This window comes from Pseudophryne corroboree, chromosome 7 (genome assembly GCF_028390025.1).
Source record: "Pseudophryne corroboree isolate aPseCor3 chromosome 7, aPseCor3.hap2, whole genome shotgun sequence".
In the NCBI taxonomy this organism is placed as follows: Eukaryota; Metazoa; Chordata; class Amphibia; order Anura; family Myobatrachidae; genus Pseudophryne; species Pseudophryne corroboree.
Genome location: NC_086450.1, coordinates 244,234,769 through 244,255,332, shown reverse-complemented (window position 1 = coordinate 244,255,332; position 20,564 = coordinate 244,234,769). Strand labels below are relative to the sequence as shown.

Here is a 20,564-nt window from a genome sequence, read left to right as displayed (position 1 = left end):
AATTACAGGACTGACATCTATCCCTCTTCATTTCAGGGTCTTTGTGTTCACTCACCATCGAGAAGACCTTCCCTGAGGATGAAGGGCAGTATAAATGCATAGCGGAGAACTCTGCAGGGAAGGCAGAGTGCACCTGCAATGTGACTGTAGAAGGTGAGTGATCATTTTGTACATGGGGTCACTGCTAGAGAACATCTGCTTCCTTATGTTGATTAGGATGACACAACCTTTCTAGTGCCTGGCACCTTACATGGGGTAAACCTTAACATGCTCATAAGTCTCTAGTGTAGTTTATTACATAGTATTCCCTTTGTAGATCAGTGCATTTTATTCTGCTCTTATGCTGTGTTTCAACTATCTACAGCATGTGTATTCAGAATGTGTCCCTCCAGCTGTTATGGAACTATACATCCCAGCATGCCCACCACAGTTTTAGCATGTCCTTACAATAAAACTGTGGCAGGACACGCTAGGATATGTGGTTTCACAACAGCTGGAGAGCAATGTGGAATACTCCTGGTCTACAGCTATCCATAGACTGAGCAATAGGCTAGAGACCAGGGGGTATATTTACAAAGATTCGTGTTTTTCCCGTTTTGAAGGGTGTTTGAACTCGAATGGTATCGGGTGCATTTTACTGCAACTTTTTGAATCCTGATACGATCATTCACTAAGCTGCCGACTTTTCCCAATTCGTATTTTCCGATGTCGATGTGATTCGTAATGTTAGGCAGTGTTTTAAGGGAGTGATGAGTAAAACACTGCCTGACAAAACACAAGGAATCCCGGCCGGATCTGTGAGATCCGTGCAGGGCTTCATTGTGTACCTTAAAAAGGTGTTTTAAGTAGTAAAAAATCAGAAAAAAATTGCGTGGGGTCCCCCCTCCTAAGCACAACCAGCCTCGGGCTCTTTGAGCCGGTCCTGGTTGACAAAATATGTAGAAAAAAATGACAGGGGTTCCCCTATATTTCATCAACCAGCAGCGGGCTCTGCGCCTGGTCCTGGTTCCAATGCCACAGCCGGGGGACACTTTTATACTGGTCCCTGCGGCCCTGGCATTACATACCCAACTAGTCACCCCTGGCCGGGGTACCCTGGAGGAGTGGGAACCCCTTAAATCAAGGGGTCCCCCCCCCTCCAGCCACCCAAGGGCCAGGGGTGAAGCCTGAGGCTGTCCCCCCCATCCAAGGGCGGCGGATGGGGGGCTGATAGCCATGTGTTAAAAATGTGAATATTGTTTTTAGTAGCAGTACTACAAGTCCCAGCAAGCCTCCCACGCAAGCTGGTACTTGGAGAACCACAAGTACCAGCATGCGGTTAAAAACCTGGCCCGCTGGTACCTGTAGTACTACTACTAAAAAAATACCCCCAAAAAAACAGGACACACACACCGTGAAAGTATAAGTTTATTACATACATCCACACCTCCATACATACATACTTACCTATGTTCCCACGAGGCTCGGTCCTCTTCTCCATGTAGAATCCTTGGGGGACCTGTGAAAAAAATTATACTCACATAATCCAGTGTAGATTGTGTCCAAAGTATAATCCACGTACTTGGCAAAACAAAAAAATGGAAACCCGACCACGCACTGAAAGGGGTCCCATGTTTACACATGGGACCCCTTTCCCCGACTGCCAGGACCCCCCCTGACTCCTGTCAAAGAGGGTCCCTTCAGCCAATCAGGGAGCGACACGTCGTGGCACTCTCCCGATTGGCTGTGTGCTCCTGTAGTGTCTGTGAGGCAACACACGGCACAGATACAATGTAGCGCCTATGCGCTCCATTGTAGCCAATGGTGGGAACTTTGCGGTCAGCGGTTGACCGAAAGTAACCTCACTGCTGACCGCTGACCCCTTTCAGTGCGTGGTCGGGTTTCCGTTTTTTTGTTTTGCCAAGTACGTGGATTATACTTTGGACACAATCTACACTGGATTATGTGAGTATAATTTTTTTCACAGGTCCCCCAAGGATTCTACATGGAGAAGAGGACCGAGCCTCGTGGGAACATAGGTAAGTATGTATGGAGGTGTGGATGTATGTAATAAACTTATACTTTCACGGTGTGTGTGTCCTGTTTTTTGGGGGGTATTTTTTTTAGTAGTAGTACTACAGGTACCAGCGGGCCAGGTTTTCAACCGCATGCTGGTACTTGTGGTTCTCCAAGTACCAGCTTGCGGGGGAGGCTTGCTGGGACCTGTAGTACTGCTACTAAAAACAATATTCACTTTTTTTTACACATGGCTATCAGCCCCCCATCCGCCGCCCTTGGATGGGGGGGACAGCCTCGGGCTTCACCCCTGGCCCTTGGGTGGCTGGAGGGGGGGACCCCTTGATTTAAGGGGTTCCCACTCCTCCAGGGTACCCCGGCCAGGGGTGACTAGTTGGGTATGTAATGCCAGGGCCGCAGGGACCAGTATAAAAGTGTCCCCTGGCTGTGGCATTATGTACCTGGCTAGTGGAGCCCGGTGCTGGTTTAAAAAATACGGGGGACCCCTACGCTTTTTGTCCCCCATATTTTTGGAACCAGGACCAGGCGCAGAGCCCAGTGCTGGTTGATGAAATATGGGGGAACCCCTGTCATTTTTTTCTACATATTTTGACAACCAGGACCGGCTCAAAGAGCCCGAGGCTGGTTATGCTTAGGAGGGGGGACCCTACGCAATTTTTTTTTTATGTTTTAACACTAAACAGACCCTTTCCCATAGATAACCATGCACAGATCTCACTGATCCGTGCATGGTTATCCAAACTCGACTGGAAAAAGCAGGTCTATTTTTTTGCTGCTTTTTTTAACGAATCGAAAAAAAATAGACCTGCACTTGAGCACTCAGAGACTAACACCCAAATACGAATGAATAGTGAATGCCCGTATTGTATGAAATAACAGCCGTGTTTGACCGATGGTCTATTCATTCGTATTTCTGAACTTTGATAATCAAACCATTACGAATAGTCCAAACACTGCCCAGATTGGTGCTTAGTGAATTCCCCGATTGGGACTTAGAAAAAAAAACACAAATCGGACAAACTCGAATTCTTAGTAAATTTTGGCCCAGGTTCTTATTTTATATTGTATTTTTTCTTAAGTTTCCTGTAATTATTGTGTCAATCTGAATATTTAAAAGGTGTTCCTGTTCAGACATTTCAATCCCCTGATGACATTGACCAGTCTCAGACACTTGTGATAAAAAAATGTCAGCAGGACAGGGTGAGGATTATGCAGGACATCTTCATTCAGTGTCTTCTCAGTACCATTTATATCCTCAGTGTTCAGTTCTTCTTTGTTCATTCATGATACTGTTGTCTCTTTGCTTCTGTCCACTTTTCTGAGAATTTTACTATGTTCTATTTTAGATACTTCAGGAAAAACAGAGATAAAGAAAAGTAAGAAGCCTCGAAGTAATGCTGTCCCTACAAATACAGCAGAAAGTAAGTGAACTCTGGTCCGTTCTCTCTTTGAGGAGCATCACATAGTTTATAGGGTTTGGATCGCGTTACCTTCGCTGGAGATCCCGAGGGTCAGCATACAGACTGTGGGATCCCGGCTGCGGAATGCAAGTGCAACAAGCCCCTTGCGCTCGCCACAGGTTTTGTTCCTACTCTGTAGGGGTCATGGACACCCACGGGTGGGAATAGTACCTGCGAGTCGGCATGCCAACTGTCAGGATTTAGAAAGGGGCGAGATATAGCCGTCGGTAATGTGACCCGCCGGTCACATAACTATATCCCATTTATAGATGACAACTCACGATCTTACATTTTAAGTGCAGCATTAAGGAAAAGTAAAAACTACAAGCTGGAAATGATTTTTCTCTTTCGTCCTAGAGGATGCTGGGGTCCATTTTAGTACCATGGGGGTATAGAAGGTTCCGCAGGAGCCTTCGGCACTTTAAGACTTTTCAACAGTGTGAATTGGCACCTCCCTCTATGCCCCTCCTCCAGACCTCAGTTTAGAAAATGTGCCCAGGAGACTGGATGCACCCTAGTGGAGCTCTACAGAGCTTTGCTGGAAAAAGACTTTCTTAGGTTTTTTATTTTACAGGGAAGCTGCTGGCAACAGCTTCCCTGCTTCGTGGGACTTAGGTGGTGGTGGGGGGGGGGGAGTAGGAACCAACTTCTCAATTAGTTAATGGTTCTGCTTCCGCTGACAGGACACCATTAGCTCCTGAAGGGTACTGAACACAGCCCAAGCCTGGCCAGCGTTCACTCCCACAGCACTGCCGCCACCCCCTAACAGAGCCAGAAGTCAGAAGGCTGGTGAGTATATTACCGGAGTCCTACAGAGAGGGGATCCTCCGGTCATCGTTGGCGGCATACAGGTACACGCGCAGCGCGTGCCATGTCTCTCAGCACAAGGGTGCAGAGTGTGGGGGGGGGGGGGCGCTCGGAGGTCATGTTTTAAAACCTTACTCTTACTGGCAAAAGGGGTACATACATGTACAGCCGCCGATGTGCCATCCCCATCCAGTATAAATATTACATTGCTGAGGCTGAAGGGCGGGGCTTCTCCTCAGACTTGCCAGAACACTCACTGGGTGTCATTTTCTCCTGCAGAAACTCCAGTGTGAAGCTCCTGAATGCTGTTTCTCCTCATGACAACACTGATACAAGTACAGGGTGCTATAGAAGGGGCAGAGAGTGTTCATTATAATTAGGTCTGTGGGCCTATTATTGGTATATGCGCTGCAAGTGGGTAATAGTTCCACAATTCACAATAAGGTGCAGTGTGTGGACTGGCAAATCCCTCTGTGTCTCTCTGACAGACTTTAGTGTGGGTCTGTCCCCAATAGCTCCCCTGTGTGATAGGGGTGTGTGTGTGTGTGTGTGTGTGTGTGTGTGTGTGTGTGTGTGTGTGTGTGTGTGTACAAGTGTGTAACATATCAGACATTGGGGAGGGTTCTTCCCAGGAAGAACCCATTTTAGATACACAAGAGGGTAATGGGGTGGCCCTTCCCTCTCAGAAGGAGCCGGAGTGGGTGAGAATGTTGCAAAAGAATATGTCAGTGCTTGCAAAGAAATTCTCTGAGTCTGAACAACAAATATTGGAGGCAGTCTGTGGAGGATGCACTGTTTACTGACCCCTCCATATCATCCACTCGGGTCCCGTCCAGTTCCCAGAAAATGGCCCAGATAATGCAAGGGGGCACAGACACAGATTCCGACTCTGACGTCGACATTGGGGATTTGAGAGGGGTAGACCCCAAATTAGCCAAAAGCATACAATGTATGATAGTTGCTATAAAGGAAGTGTTGGAGTTTCCGGAAACAACAATGGTCCCTGAGTAAAAGGATTATTTTAAATTAAATAAAAAGCAGGTTGTGACTTTTCCTCCTTCAAAGAATTTGAATGCGTTCTTTGAAGAATCCTGGGCTAACCCAGAGAAGAAATGTACCATTCCCAGAAGGATACGTGTAGTGTACCCTTTCCCTGAGGAAGACAGGCACAAATGGGAGACACCCCCAATGATAGACACCTCAGTTTCTCAGCTGTCTAAGAAAATAGTTTTGCCTGCCCCTGGTTCAGCCCCTTTAAAAGATCCAGCTGACCGTAAATTAGAAACAATCCTAAAATCCATATATACTGCTAACGGAACGGTGCTCAGGCCCACCATTGCTTGTGCGTGGGTAGGTAACGCTGTGGAAAAATGGTCTGACAACTTGCTTGTTAACATAGACACAGTTGACAGGGATGAAATAGTCCTAACTCTCTGCCATATCAAAGATGCTGCAGGTTACTTAATTGAAGTTATGAAGGATATTGGGTTGCTGAGTTCAAGATCCTCCGCTATGGCGATTTCAGCCCGCAGGGTGCTGTGGATCCGCCAATGGAATGCTGATGCGGAATCAAAAAAGAATATTGAGGCGCTTCCTTACAATGGAGAAGCCCTCTTTGGAGACAAGCTGGATGCCATGATTTCAACAACTGCATAAGGCAAGTCAGCATTTCTGCCTTCCGCAGCTGCTCCACCTAGGAAAGGATTTCATTCTCATACGATGCAATCCTTTTGGCCCAACAAGTCCAAAAAGGCAAAGGAAGAGGTCGAGGAAGAGGTACAAAATCTACAACACCATCAGGCTTGCAGAAACAGAAGTCAACAGCTACTTCTGCTAAAACCTCAGCATGACGCTGGGGCTCCCCTGCAGGAGTACGATCGGGTGGGGGCACGTCTACTGTCTTTCAGCCAGGTCTGGGATCACTCAGATCTGGATCCTTGGGTATTGCAGATAGTATCCCAAGGGTACAAATTGGAATTTCAGGACCTTCCCCATGACGATTTTTCAAATCAGCCTTACCAGCTTCTGTTCAGGACAGAGCAAAAGTGCTGAACGCAATACAGAAATTATGTCAACACAACGTAATTTCCTTAGTTCCTGTGTCACAACAGGAAAAAGGGTTTTATTCAAGCCTGTTTGTAGTGCCAAAACCGGATGCGTCGGTCAGACCGTTTTTAAACCTAAAGACTCTGAACCTTTATTTGAAAAGGTTCACATTCAAGATGGAATCCCTGAAAGCGGTGATCTCCAGCTTGGAGGAAAAGGAATTTCTGGAATCGATGGACATAAAAGATGCTTATTTACATGTTCCCATCTACCCGCCGCATCAGGCATACCTGAGGTTTGCGGTGCAGGACTGCCACTACCAGTTCCAAATTTTGCCTTTCGGGCTCTCCACGGCTCCGAGAATATTCACCAAGGTGATGGGGGAGATGATGGTTCTTTTTCGCAAGAAAGGAGTCAAAGTCATTCCATACTTGGACGATCTCCTCATAAAAGCGAGTTCCAGGGAGAAACTAGTGCAGAACATTGCACTTTCCCTGACAGTGCTTCAACAGCATGGATCATAAACCTTCCAAAATCACAATTGGAACCCACAAGGAGGTTATCATTTCTGGGAATGATATTGGACACGGAAGCACAGAAAGTATTCCTACTGGTGGAAAAGGCTCTGGAGATCCAGAGGATGGTCAAACAAGTTTTAGAACCAGCATGCGTATCGATTCATCAGTGCATCCGCCTGCTGGGAAAGATGGTAGCGGCCTACGAGGCTCTACAATTTGGCCGATTCCACGCCAGGGTGTTCCAATGGGACCTACTGGACAAGTGGTCCGGATCGCACCTACACATGCACCAGAGGATAATCCTGCCAACAAAAGACAGTATTTCACTCTTGTGGTGGCTTCAAAGTTCTCACCTCCTGGAAGGACGCAGGTTCGGGATTCAGACTTGGATCCTGGTGACCACAGATACAAGCCTCCGAGGCTGGGGAGCAGTCACGCAAGGGGAAAGCTTCCAAGGACGATGGTCAAGTCAAGAAGTACTCCTTCACATAAACATTCTGGAATTGAGAGCTGTGTACAACAGCCTTCATCAAGCGGCATACCTTCTTCAAGGTCGTCCCATACAGATCCAGTCAGACAATGCAACGGCAGTAGCTTACATAAACCGCCAGGGCGGAACAAAAAGCGGAGTGGCAATGGCAGAGGTGAAAAAGATACTCCTCTGGGCAGAAAGACATGCAAAAGCTCTGTCGGCAATTTTAATTCCCGGAGTGGACAACTGGGAAGCAGACTTCCTCAGCAGACACGATCTCCATCCAGGAGAATGGGGCCTCCTCCCAGAAGTCTTTGCAGAGGTAGCAGGTCGTTGGGGCGTTCCTCAAGTAAATATAATGGCATCACGTCTGAACAAGAAGCTTCAGAAATATTGTTCCAGGTCAAGAGACCCACAAGCAATAGCAGTAGATGCACTGGTGAGCCAGTGGGTGTTTCAGTCGGTGTATCTGTTCCCTCCACTTCCACTAATACCTAAAGTTCTCAAGATCATCAGAAGAACAAGGTTCGGGCAATTCTCATTGCTCCAGACTGGCCAAGGAGGGCTTGGTATCCAGATCTTCAGGAGTTATTACTGGAAGATCCTCAGCCTCTTCCTCTTCACGAGGACCTGCTTCAGCAGGGGCCGTTTGTTTATCAAGACTTACTGCGGCTGCATTTGACGGCATGGCTGTTGAGCGCCAGATCCTACCCTGTAAGGGTATTCCCAGTGAAGTCATTCCCACACTTATTCTGGCCAGGAAATGGGTAACATCCAAACATTACCATCGTATTTGGAGAAAATATGTATCTTGGTGTGAATCCAAGAAGTCTTCTGCGGTGGAGTTTAAATTAGGATGTCTTCTCCTATTTCTGCAGGCGGGTGTGGATGCTGGCTTGAGATTTCAAGGTCCAAATTTCGGCCTTGTCCATTTTCTTTCAGAAACAGTTGGCTACCCTTCCTAAGGTCCAGACGTTCGTGAAGGGGGTTCTGCGCATCTAACCTCCCTTTGTGCCTCCTGCGGCGCCATGGAATCTTAATGTGGTGTTGCAGTTCCTTAAATCGGACTGGTTTGAGCCTCTACAAGAGGTAGAGTTGAAGTTTCTCACTTGGAAAGTGATCATGCTGTTGGCCTTGGCCTCAGGCAGATGAGTGTCTGAATTAGGGGCTCTGTCACACAAGAGTCCTTATTTGATTTTTCATGAAGATAGAGCTGAACTGTGGACGCGTCAGCATTTTCTTCCAAAGGTTGTGTCTTATTTCCATATCAACCAACCTGTGGTGGTGCCAGTGGCTTCTGACACCTCAGCCGTTTCAAAAGTCCTTGGATGTCGTCAGAGCGTTGAGGACTTATGTTGAAAGAACGGCTCGGATAAGGAAAACAGAATCTTTGTTTGTTGTCTATGACTCCAACAAGAGTTGGGGTCCTGCTTCTAGGCAGGCTATTGCGCGCTGGATCGGAGGTACCATTCAACACGCTTATTCCACAACAGGATTGCCGTTACCGAGTTCGGTAAAGGCCCACTCTACAAGGAAAGTGGGTTCTTCCTGGGCGGCTGCCCGGGGTTTCTCGGCGTTGCAAATTTGCAGAGCAGCTACTTGGTCAGGGGCAAACACGTTTGCTAAGTTTTACAGGTTTGACACCTTGGCTGCTGACGACCTTCAGTTTGGTCAGTCAGTTCTGCAAACATTAGAACTTTCCCGCCCATACTGGGAGCTTTGGTACATCCCCATGGTAATAAAATGGACCCCAGCATCCTCTAGAAAGTAAGAGAAAATAGGATTTTAATTACCTACCGGTAAATCCTTTTCTCGAAGTCCGTATGGGATGCTGGGCGCCCGCCCAGTGCTCATTTTTCCTGCAGAATTACGTTTTATCTTTTTACACAGGTTCTCATGTGTTAAGATGTTCACAGCTGTTGCTGTTGCGTTATGCATGCACAGTAGCATGGTGTTGGGTGCCGCGGTCCGCGGCGCCGCTCGGTCTGCTTCCGAGCAACGCTCACGGCCGCCGCACCTCCCTCCCTGCCCGCCCTAGCAACGCCAGGACGCCGTGCGTACTGTAGCCGCCGGGTCCCTGGCAACGCTAGGACGCCGGGTGTCCTCAGCCGCTGGGTCCATAGCAACGGGGACGCCATTGGCGGACCGCGTTCCCCGTTGCCAGATAGGATTGATTAGTTGCTCGTGCAGCAGGGCAGCTGCACGGCAACTAGTAATTAGGGTCTGGGGGCTGGTCTTGCTGGCCCTCCTGTCATTGGCCAGCAGGGTCTTTTTATGGGAGCCAGCACACTGCAGCCTCGCCGGTGATAGCTTCCTGTATGCTGTTCCTGCCTTGCAACGTCTGTTCCTGGTCAGCTGTATCTGGTCGATCCTGCTCCCTGTGCTCCTGAGTTCTGGAGTTCTGAAGCCGGTCCTGGGAATCCTTCCTGTCCAAGTGAACCTGTTGCGGTCATCTGGGGGTTCTCGCTTGTTGGGGTTCTCTCCCGGTTTCGTGAGTAGCGGCTTCTGCCGCATGTTGCGGCCTAGGCCGCTTAGTCCTTGTTTTACTTTTGTATTGGTGGTTTTTGCGGAGGTTTCCGCTTTTCACTGTCCTCCCCGGAACTCGGCGGTGCCGTGTGGGTGAGTGGACAGTGGTATCTTTTGTTGTTCTTTTCCTTTGGCGGCGTGCCGCACATATATTTAGTTTTAGGGTAGTTAGTAGCCCCTAGCTTCTGTTTGCTTTAGTTAGAGGTCCCCTTGTTATTATCCTGTCTCTGTTCACGCCTTGTCTCACTCTAAGACCTGGGGGCATCGGAGTTGGACAGACCTAATCCGCCCTTCAAACGCGGCTGCCGTGGGCCCAAGAAACCATGGTCACTCAGGCGTGAACTGACCACACGGGTAAAACAATGGAGGTAGGGTGCTAGGGGCTATTCCCGTACCATCCCTTATTTCAGCGTCACGTCCTGGTGCTCTGGACTCTCTACACAAACATCTCTCCAGTTCTGAGCATCAGGAACGTAACATTATCACCGGCCCAAAAACAAACACAAAAAAAAAAGAATAATATTAAGAGTTATTTGTTTTTGGTGGGCCTTGAAATTCGGCCTCATGAATCCGGCAGTATTAGGACCGAATCCCAGCCAGCTTTTGGCCAACCAGATTCAGGAACTAACTCAGATGGTTCAGGATCTTACTCTTCGGGTGAGATCGCAGGGAGATCTTTGGCGAGCCTCCCCGAGTATGATTCCAGAACCAAAGATGCACCTTCCTGACCGTTTTTCAGGTAACCGAAAGGATTTTTTTAATTTCAAGGTAGCTTGTAAGTTTTATTTTCGTTTAAGGCCCCGATCCTCTGGCACTGAGTCTCAACGGGTCGGGATTGTGATGTCTTTACTACAAGGCGATCCGCAAACCTGGGCTTTTGGGCTAAAAGCCGATGATGTTGCCTTGCTATCTGTAGATGCCTTTTTAAGTCTCTAGGCCTTTTGTACGATGACCCTGATAGAGAAGCGTTGGCTAAGAGCCACTTGCGTGCACTTAAGCAAGGGAAAAATCCAGCAGAGGCGTATTGTACCAAGTTTCGCCGTTGGTCGAACGACTGTGGCTGGAATGACCCGGCCCTGCGCAGTCAGTTTCGCCTCGGTTTGTCTGAAGTTATTAAAGACAGTCTCCTGCAGTACCCCGCTCCAGAGACTTTAGACAAACTCATGGAGCTTGCTATTTTGATCGTTGTCTCCGGGAGCGGAGGGCTGAAAGAGGAGCTAGTTTCAGGCCTAGTCCATGTGTGTATACTTTCCCTGAGGACGTCGAGGCGCCCATGCAAATGGGTCTCTCCTGGCTGTCCCCAGAGGAAAGAACCAGAAGGCTAAATTCTGGTCTTTGCTTGTATTGTGGTGGCAAGGGACATATCGCACGTAATTGCCCGAATAAGGGAAACGCTCTGACCCAGTGAATTGTGAGGGGGTTCACTTGGGTCTGCAGTTGATCTCCTCTAATAAATCCTTATTAGTTCCTGTAAAAATTTCCTTTGGTAGCCTCAGTTCGTTGGTGTCGGCCTTCGTCGACAGTGGAGCTGCGGGAAATTTCATGGATCTTGGTTGGGCTCAGGCTTTCGGCGTTCCACAGATACTTAAAAAAATATATAATAAAAAAAATATATATACAGACAGCGCAAGTAGATTTCTTATTAAAATACCTTTTTATTTTTACTTTTACCCTTATATTCTGTAAAAAAACTCCTTTCTTACCGCTAACACTACTTTCACATAAAACAATTAGTTTTTTAAAAAGACATGGCATAGTAATATTAATTCATAACCTAGCACAATTCAATGCTCTGCTCTGTGCAATAGTTTTATGCACACTCTCAAATAAGCAACTAGATACAATTAGCTCAGACTGTTTCCTTTTAGTCTTGCAAGACCTTCAGCCTCTATATTGATACTTTAAGTTGGAAACTGTATTGATTCATTCCCAAGCTGAAGAGCAATAGTTGTTACAAAGTCTCTTATTCAAGCTGTGAAATGTTATTTCAAAGTCCACATTGCTATGGAACACAGAGGACTGCGCTTCCAAAAGGATAAAGACAAATACACAGTCTCAATAATTTCTCCTTTCCGTTTTGAAAGTGTCACTGATTAAGTACACAGCGGCAGTCAGTTGGTTATTTATTAATAAACATGCAGATATGTATAGCTTCGCTCAAAAACGGCAATGAATATTCGAGCAACTCAGCAGTTAATTAAGACATGGCCATGCTATATGCAAATCGTTACTACACTTCTTCCTGTGTTCAATTTCTTTTCCACTCCCGGCTCTGGTACTTGAATCCCTTTTAACGAGCCTTATCCGGATGTCTTTAGAATTTTCCCCAGCATAACGAGGTCACCTTGTGGTATGTTAGTTTGCAGGTAGATAGGAGTCAATAAGACGCATTTCTCCGCCTGTAACAATCGGCGGCTTCCTCAGTCAGATAGTTTAAAATCTGCCGCCCCGCTCTCTTTTATCGCCGGTATTTCTCAAATGCGCCTGCGCGCACTCACTGCGCTCCAAGCCTCGTTTGGCAAATGTCAGCTGTTATAATCATTCACGGAGCTGCACCGTACACTTACCAGCGTTCCGAATCCTGTTATTATACAGCCATTCATCAGCTGCTGTGAATCCTGTTTATATCCAACCATTCATTTCTCATTTATTTCAACTAAAATAATGTTTTTAATTATAGCAAATTATGATGCTTATGAGTATTAGGTTGTACATATATATATAAACAATTCAGATGCCTAGATCAAATACCGGAATTATTAGTAGCAATCAGAGCAAAGCTTCAATATTAGACAAATAAAAAACCTATTTCTAGCTAGGATCATATACACATAAGTTTCTTATGTGTATATGATCCTAGCTAGAAATAGTTTTTTTATTTGTCTAATATTGAAGCTCTGCTCTGATTGCTATTAATAATTCCGGTATTTGATCTAGGCATCTGAATTGTTTATATATATGTACAACCTAATATGGTACTCATAAGCATCATAATTTGCTATAATTAAAAACATTATTTTAGTTGAAATAAATGAGAAATGAATGGTTGGATATAAACAGGATTCACAGCAGCTGATGAATGGCTGCATAATAACAGGAGTCAGAACGCTGGTAAGCGTACGGTGCACCTCCGTGAATGATTATAACAGCTGACATATGCCAAACGAGGCTTGGAGAGCAGTGAGTGCAAGCAGGCGCATTTGAGAAATACTGGTGATAAAAGAGAGCGGGCGGCAGATTTTAAACTATCTGACTGAGGAAGCCGCTGATTGTTACAGGTGGAGAAACGCGTCTTATTGACTCCTATCTACCTGCAAACTAACATACCACAAGGTGACCTCGTTATGCTGGGGAAATACAAAAGACATCCGGATAAGGCTCGTTAAAAGGGATTCAAGTACCAGAGCCGGGAGTGGAAAAGAAATTGAACACAGGAGGAAGTGTGGTAACGATTTGCATATAGCATGGCCATGTCTTAATTAACAGCTGAGTTGCTCGAATATTCATTGCCGTTTTTGAGCGAAGCTATACATATCTGCATGTTTATTAATAAATAACCAACTGACTGCCGCTGTGTACTTAATCAGTGACACTTTCAAAACGGAAAGGAGAAATTATTGAGACTGTGTATTTGTCTTTATCCTTTTGGAAGCGCAGTCCTCTGTGTTCCATAGCAATGTGGACTTGGAAATAACATTTCACAGCTTGAATAAGAGACTTTGTAACAATTATTGCTCTTCAGCTTGGGAATGAATCAATAAAGTTTCCAACTTAAAGTATCAATATAGAAGCTGAAGGTCTTGCAAGACTAAAAGGAAACAGTCTGAGCTAATTGTATCTAGTTGCTTATTTGAGAGTGTGCATAAAACTATTGCACAGAGCAGAGCATTGAATTGTGCTAGGTTATGAATTAATACAGGTTGAGTATCCCATATCCATATATTCCGAAATACGGAATATTCCGAAATACGGACTTTTTTGAGTGAGAGTGAGATAGTGAAACCTTTGTTTTTTGATGTCTCAATGTACACAAACTTTGTTTAATACACAAAGTTATTAAAAATATTGTATTAAATGACCTTCAGGCTGTGTGTATAAGGTGTATATGAAACATATATGAATTGTGTTAATGTAGATACACTTTGTTCAATGCACAAAGTTACAAAAAATATTGGCTAAAATGACCTTGAGGCTGTGTGTATAAGGTGTATATGTAACATAAATGCATTCTGTGCTTAGAGTTAGGTCCCATCACCATGATATCTCACTATGGTATGCAATTATTCCAAAATACGGAAAAATCCCATATCCAAAGTACCTCTGGTCCCAAACATTTTGGATAAGGGAGACTCAACCTGTATTACTATGCCATGTCTTTTTAAAAAACTAATTGTTTTATGTGAAAGTAGTGTTAGCGGTAAGAAAGGAGTTTTTTACAGAATATAAGGGTAAAAATAAAAAGGTATTTTAATAAGAAATCTACTTGCGCTGTCTGTATATATATTTTTTTATTATATTTTTTTTTAAGTGCATTGAGGTAATGGTGGAAGAGAATTTCCCCTTTACAGTGAGCTGCATGTAGATTTTTTAAATATTCTGCTATAGGACATATACACAAATCAAATTAAGAATTAGCGCCAGGGGATCACTTTATTGTGCTTGTGTGTTGTTGCGTTCCACAGATACCTTTGGATAAACGTATCACCATGCACGGCTTGGATGGTGGTCCGCTTTCTAATGGGGTAATCACTCACCGCACACCTCCAGTACAACTGACAGTGGGGGCCCTACATTCAGAGAAAATCGAATTTTACCTTACCCATTGTCCGGCTGTCCCCGTAGTTTTGGGTCACCCCTGGCTTGCCTTTCATAATCCCACCATAGATTGGCGGTCTGGGGAGATTTCCCGATCGGGTCCCTTTTGTGTTAAGGAATGTATTTCCCGTCCAGTCCGGATTGCGGCAGTCACCCCAGAACTTATTCCTTTGGAATATCAGGACTTTGCCGACGTTTTCTCCAAGGGTAATGCGGATATTCTGCCTCCTCATCGGTCCTATGACTGCGCTATCGACTTAGTTCCCGGTGCCTCTTAGCCTAAGGGGAGACTATATGCCCTGTCTGGGCCGGAAACTACGGCAATGAATGATTATGTACAGGAGAGCCTAAAAAAAGGCTTCATTAGGCCCTCGAAATCTCCATTGAGTGCAGGGTTCTTTTTTGTTGAGAAAAAAGATGGGTCGCTCAGACCATATATTGATTATCGGGCTCTGAATAAAATTTCTGTTAAAAACACCTACCCCTTGCCACTGATTTCAGTACTGTTTGATCAGCTCCGGACTGCCGTTATCTTTTCCAAGATCGATCTTAGAGGGGCTTACAATTTCATCCGAATAAAATCTGGGGATGAGTGGAAGACGGCTTTCAGCACACAGTCAGGACATTATGAATACCTGGTGATGCCGTTTGGGCTGTCTAATGCTCCTGCAGTATTTCAAGATCTCATTAACGACGTCCTTCGCGACTTTCTAGGAAAGTTCGTAGTCGTTTATTTAGACGACATTTTGATTTACTCTGAGTCTTTTGAACAACATATTACCCATGTGCGACTGGTCCTTCAGAAGTTACGGGAAAATCATTTATACGCCAAACTGGAGAAATGTGATTTCCACATCACAGAAGTGTCCTTCCTGGGGTATATTATTTCTCCTAAGGGGTTTTTCATGGGACCCAAAAAACTCCAGGCCATCCTAAATTGGGCACAACCCACGAACTTAAAAGCAATTCAGCGCTTTTTAGGGTTTGCAAATTACTATAGGCGTTTCATTCATACCTTCTCAGATTTGGTTGCTCCTAATGTGGCATTGACTAAAAAAGGAGCGGATCCTTCCAATTGGTCGCCTGAAGCCAAGTCTGCCTTTCTGGCCTTAAAGCAGGCCTTTGTCTCAGCTCCAGTACTCAGACACCCTAACCCGGATCTCCCCTTTATTGTCGAGGTAGATGCCTCAGAGGTTGGAGTGGGGGCTATCCTTTCTCAGGAAGACCCGGAGTCTCAGGAATTACACCCATGTGCCTTCATGTCCAGAAAATTCTCCTCCACAGAATCCAACTATGATGTTGGTAATCGAGAATTGTTGGCAGTTAAATGGGCTTTCGAGGAGTGGAGGCACTGGCTGGAAGGAGCAAGGCATACCATTACGGTGTTTACTGACCACAAGAACCTGCAGTATATTGAGTCAGCTAAACGGCTTAATGCTCGACAGGCACGTTGGGTGCTGTTTTTTACTTGTTTCAGGTTTATTATCACCTTCAGGCCCGGTTCCAAGAATACAAAAGCCGATGCCCTGTCACGTTGTTTTCTTCCGGTTCACAATAACCACCCGGCTACTACCGCCATAGTCCCATCATCTGTCATCCGGGCTAGCCTCACACAGGATTTATTTACACAGCTAGTCCAGCTTCAGCAGCAGGCTCCCAAAGTCATTCCTGCAGATCGTCTCTTCGTCCCTGAATTTCTGAGAGGCACTGTTCTAGCTGAGTTTCATGATAATAAGGTTTCTGGTCATCCGGGTATCACTAAGACCTTGGAGTTAATCTCTCGCTTAGTGTGGTGGCCTAATCTTTCTAAAGATGTAAGGGAATTTGTCCGTTCCTGTCAGGTTTGTGCTCAGTACAAGGTATCTCGATCGTTGCTGGTCGGGCAACTCATGCCTTTAGCTGTTCCTCTCAGGCCATGGTCACATATATCCATGGATTTCGTGGTGGACCTTCCTCTTTCAGCTGGATTTCGAGTCATTTGGGTGGTAGTAGACCGTTTTAGTAAGATGGCCCACTTCATTGCTCTCCACCGATTACCCTCTGCTCAAGGGTTGGCAGTTTTGTTTCTCCGCCATGTGTTCAGGCTCCATGGTTTACCCAGGGATATTGTGTCTGATCAGGGACCGCAATTCATCGCCCGTTTCTGGAAACGTTTTTGTGCCTCATTAAATATGAAACTCTATTTAACATCTGGGTACCATCCACAGTCTAACGGACAAACTGAACGTGTTAATCAGTCGTTACAACAGTATTTACGGCTATATTCGGCCAAACTTCAGAATGACTGGTCTGAATTTCTTCCTTTGGCCGAGTTTGCCTATAATAACTCTTGTCATTCTTCCACCAAGGAGTCCCCATTCTTTTCGGTCTTGGGCTTTCATCCTAGAGCCAATTCTTTTTACCCTCATTTTCCAGTCTCCTCGTTGACCTTAACTTCCCGTCTCAGTATGATTTGGAAAAAGGTGCACTTTGCCCTTAAGAAGGCTGCCTTCCGAGAAAAAAAAAATTCTGATAGGTTCCGACGCCCATGCACTTTTAAGGTGGGAGATACGGTGTGGTTGTCAACCCGCAACATCAAGCTCCAACAACCCTCGGCTAGATTGGGACCCAAATTTATTGGACCGTTCCTTATCGTTAAGAAGGTCAACCCAGTTGCTTTTCGGTTACGCTTGCCTAAATCACTCAAAATTGGCAATACTTTTCACTGTTCCCTTCTGAAGCAGTATTTTTCTTCCAGGAGATTCCCTCGGAAGACTTCCCAGGGTAGACCTCCGGTGGATGTTCAGGGGCAACAAGAGTTCTTGGTGGAGAAGGTTTTAGATTCCAAAGTTTCTCGGGGCCGGCTTTATTTTTTGGTTCACTGGAAAGGCTATGGCCCGGAAGAAAGGTCTTGGGTCCTGGATAACGATTTACATGCCCCTAAACTTAAGAGATTATTCTTTCAGGAATTTCCTCAGAAACCCGGCTTTAGGGGTTCTTTAACCCCTCCTCAAGGGGGGGGGGTACTGTTAGGTGCCGCGGTTCGCGGCGCCGCTCGGTCTGCTTCCGAGCGACGCTCATGGCCGCCGCACCTCCCTCCCTGCCCGCCCGGCGCCTAGCAATGCCAGGACACCGTGCGTACTGTAGCCGCCGGGTCCCTGGCAACGCTAGGACGCCAGGTGTCCTCAGCCGCTGGGTCCATAGCAACGGGGACGCCATTGGCAAACCGCGTTCCCCGTTGCCAGATAGGATTGATTAGTTGCTCGTGCAGCAGGGCAGCTGCACGGCAACTAGTAATTAAGGTCTGGGGGCTGGTCTTGCTGGCCCTCCTGTCATTGGCCAGCAGGGTCTTTTTATGGGAGCCAGCACACTGCAGCCTCACCGGTGATAGCTTCCTGTATGCTGTTCCTGCCTTGCAATGTCTGTTCCTGGTCAGCTGTATCTGGTCGATCCTGCTCCCTGTGCTCCTGAGTTCTGGAGTTCTGAAGCCGGTCCTGAGAATCCTTCCTGTCCAAGTGAATCTGTTGCGGTCATCTGGGGGTTCTCGCTTGTTGGGGTTCTCTCCCTGTTTCGTGAGTAGCGGCTTCTGCCGCATGTTGCGGCCTAGGCCGCTTAGTCCTTGTTTTACTTTTGTATTGGTGGTTTTTGCAGAGGTTTCCGCTTTTCACTGTCCTCCCCGGAACTCGGTGGTGCCGTGTGGGGGAGTGGACAGTGGTATCTTTTGTTGTTCTTTTCCTTTGGCGGCATGCCGCACATATATTTAGTTTTAGGGTAGTTAGTAGCCCCTAGCTTCTGTTTGCTTTAGTTAGAGGTCTCCTTGTTATTATCCTGTCTCGGTTCACGCCTTGTCTCACTCTAAGACCTGGGGGCATCGGAGTTGGGCAGACCTATTCCGCCCTTCAAACGCGGCTGCCGTGGGCCCAAGAAACCATAGTCACTCAGGCGTGAACTGACCACACGGGTAAAACAACGGAGGTAGGGTGCTAGGGGCTATTCCCGTACCATCCCTTATTTCAGCGTCACGTCCTGGTGCTCTGGATTCTCTACACAAACATCTCTCCAGTTCTGAGCATCAGGAACGTAACACATGGGTTATGTTGAAAGCCACGTTAGGCGGCATGTTTTGTATGGTGTGAGCTGGTGTGTATCTCGCCACTAGTTTAATGTCAATTCTTCTCTCGAAGTTGTCCGTCTTGTTGGGCACAGTTCCTATACTGAGGTCCGGAGGAGGGGCATAGAGGGAGGAGCTAGTTCACACTGTTGAAAAGTCTTAAAGTGCTGAAGGCTCCTGCGGAACCGTCTATACCCCCATGGTACTAAAATGGACCCCAGCATCCTCTATGGACTACGAGAAAAGGATTTACCGGTAGGTAATTAAAATCCTATTATTTGCTGGTTTATCATCACATAGCAGTGAAATAGTGTGGCCACTTTTACAAAGTAGTAGTAATAGAGGCCGGGTACTTTTGCACAGTAATAACAGTGAGAGAGACGGTCATAGCTAAAATACATTCTAAATTGACCCTGTTTACTCCCACATGATCTGATGTTTATATTGTTTATCATTGCTTCTCACAGTAATTGTGTGAGGAAATCCACTGATTACTGTATGCCTGTATATGATATTACTACAGAAATGCAGCACTTATTAACTTTGTTAACATTCTCGTTTTGGAGCACAATAACTAAGCAGCAAATTCTCAAACGTTTTTTTGTTGAAAAGACAGTATACTAAGATTCATTAATGAAAATGGTTCCTCATTGCTTTAGGACCAATATGTTCTTAGATCTTTGTGAACAGGATGTTGTGTGCTGTTTGACATCAAGAATATTTTAATGATTGTCTCCTAACTAATCATAGCCAGAACGGACCACTTCATCAGCCGCTTTATTGAATCACAGAGGCATTATTATACCATAACATAATATCTCAGCAATGTAGGGTATTTTATGGAAACAAGTTTTTTGCTTTCACTTCTGTATTCCTGAAGCTGAATCATATTGGAGAGCAAAAGCTCTATTTTGATATTGTGCTTCTCTATTCAAAGCTTACATCGTCATTTACAGGTCTAGGCCCTGTACAGTAATAAACTGTTGCAGCCTATTTCTCATGCATAGTATATGGAAAACTGATTAAATAGGCATCCCTAAAACACAAAATTTAATATGGTTTTATGCGCAGAGCCACTTGTTTTGGTTTTGAATCTAATTCAGCATCGTGTTTTGGTTTTAGCAAAACCACCCTCAAATGTTTTGGTTCGGGTTCGGTTTTAGATTTCTTTAAAATAGATAAAAATCTGTAATATTGATTAAAAATCAATAAAACAGCTAAAATCATGTAATTTAGACATGTTTTAAATGCAATCCAAAACACATGTTTAGTTTTTAAATCCGAGTTCCGAACTAACAACAGACCCGAGCAAGCACTCTGTTCCAATCAGAACCCCAAAGTGATTCCAAACTGGAACTCAATTCTACTTGAAAGTTTGGGCGTGTCCAAATTTGAGGAAAACCAAACCGTGCATCTCATCTCTAGTTTTACCCATTTTACCAACTCATGTGAATGAGTCCTAAATGTTGGATACTGTACATAGAAAGGTCCACTTTTCACACATCCTTTTTCTCAGGTCTAGCATCTTCTAACAAACCCGAAAGTAACTATCTGCACCAGGACTGCAGTGTACTTCTTACCTGGAACCTGTCAGGAACTAGGACTTAGCGTCACATGCCTTACCGGTGCGCCCTTCATTCTGCCTTCTGTTGCACTGGCTCCGGTACCCCTGAACCTTGCTCCGGCCCCCTGTTGTCACGGGCGCCACCATGTTCCTGTGGATTAGTTGATAGCAAGTACTCCAACCACAAGAATCGGTTAGTTACATGACTCCACTGTCCAATGGATAACCAGCAAGGGTGATAAAAGGGCTA

At 45.7% G+C, this 20,564-nt stretch overlaps 1 protein-coding gene across 5 annotated transcripts in view; it reads left to right on the top strand.

Moving 5' to 3' along the window:
• The window catches only part of MYLK (myosin light chain kinase), a 1,073,187-nt gene that overhangs the window by 797,454 nt on the left and 255,169 nt on the right, over positions 1–20,564 (top strand). For all 5 annotated transcript variants that reach the window (XM_063934067.1, XM_063934064.1, XM_063934063.1 and 2 more), the window contains 2 exons: positions 37–153; positions 3,363–3,437. In XM_063934067.1, the coding sequence (XP_063790137.1) occupies positions 37–153; positions 3,363–3,437 (192 nt within the window). The remainder of the gene's footprint in view (positions 1–36; positions 154–3,362; positions 3,438–20,564) is intronic.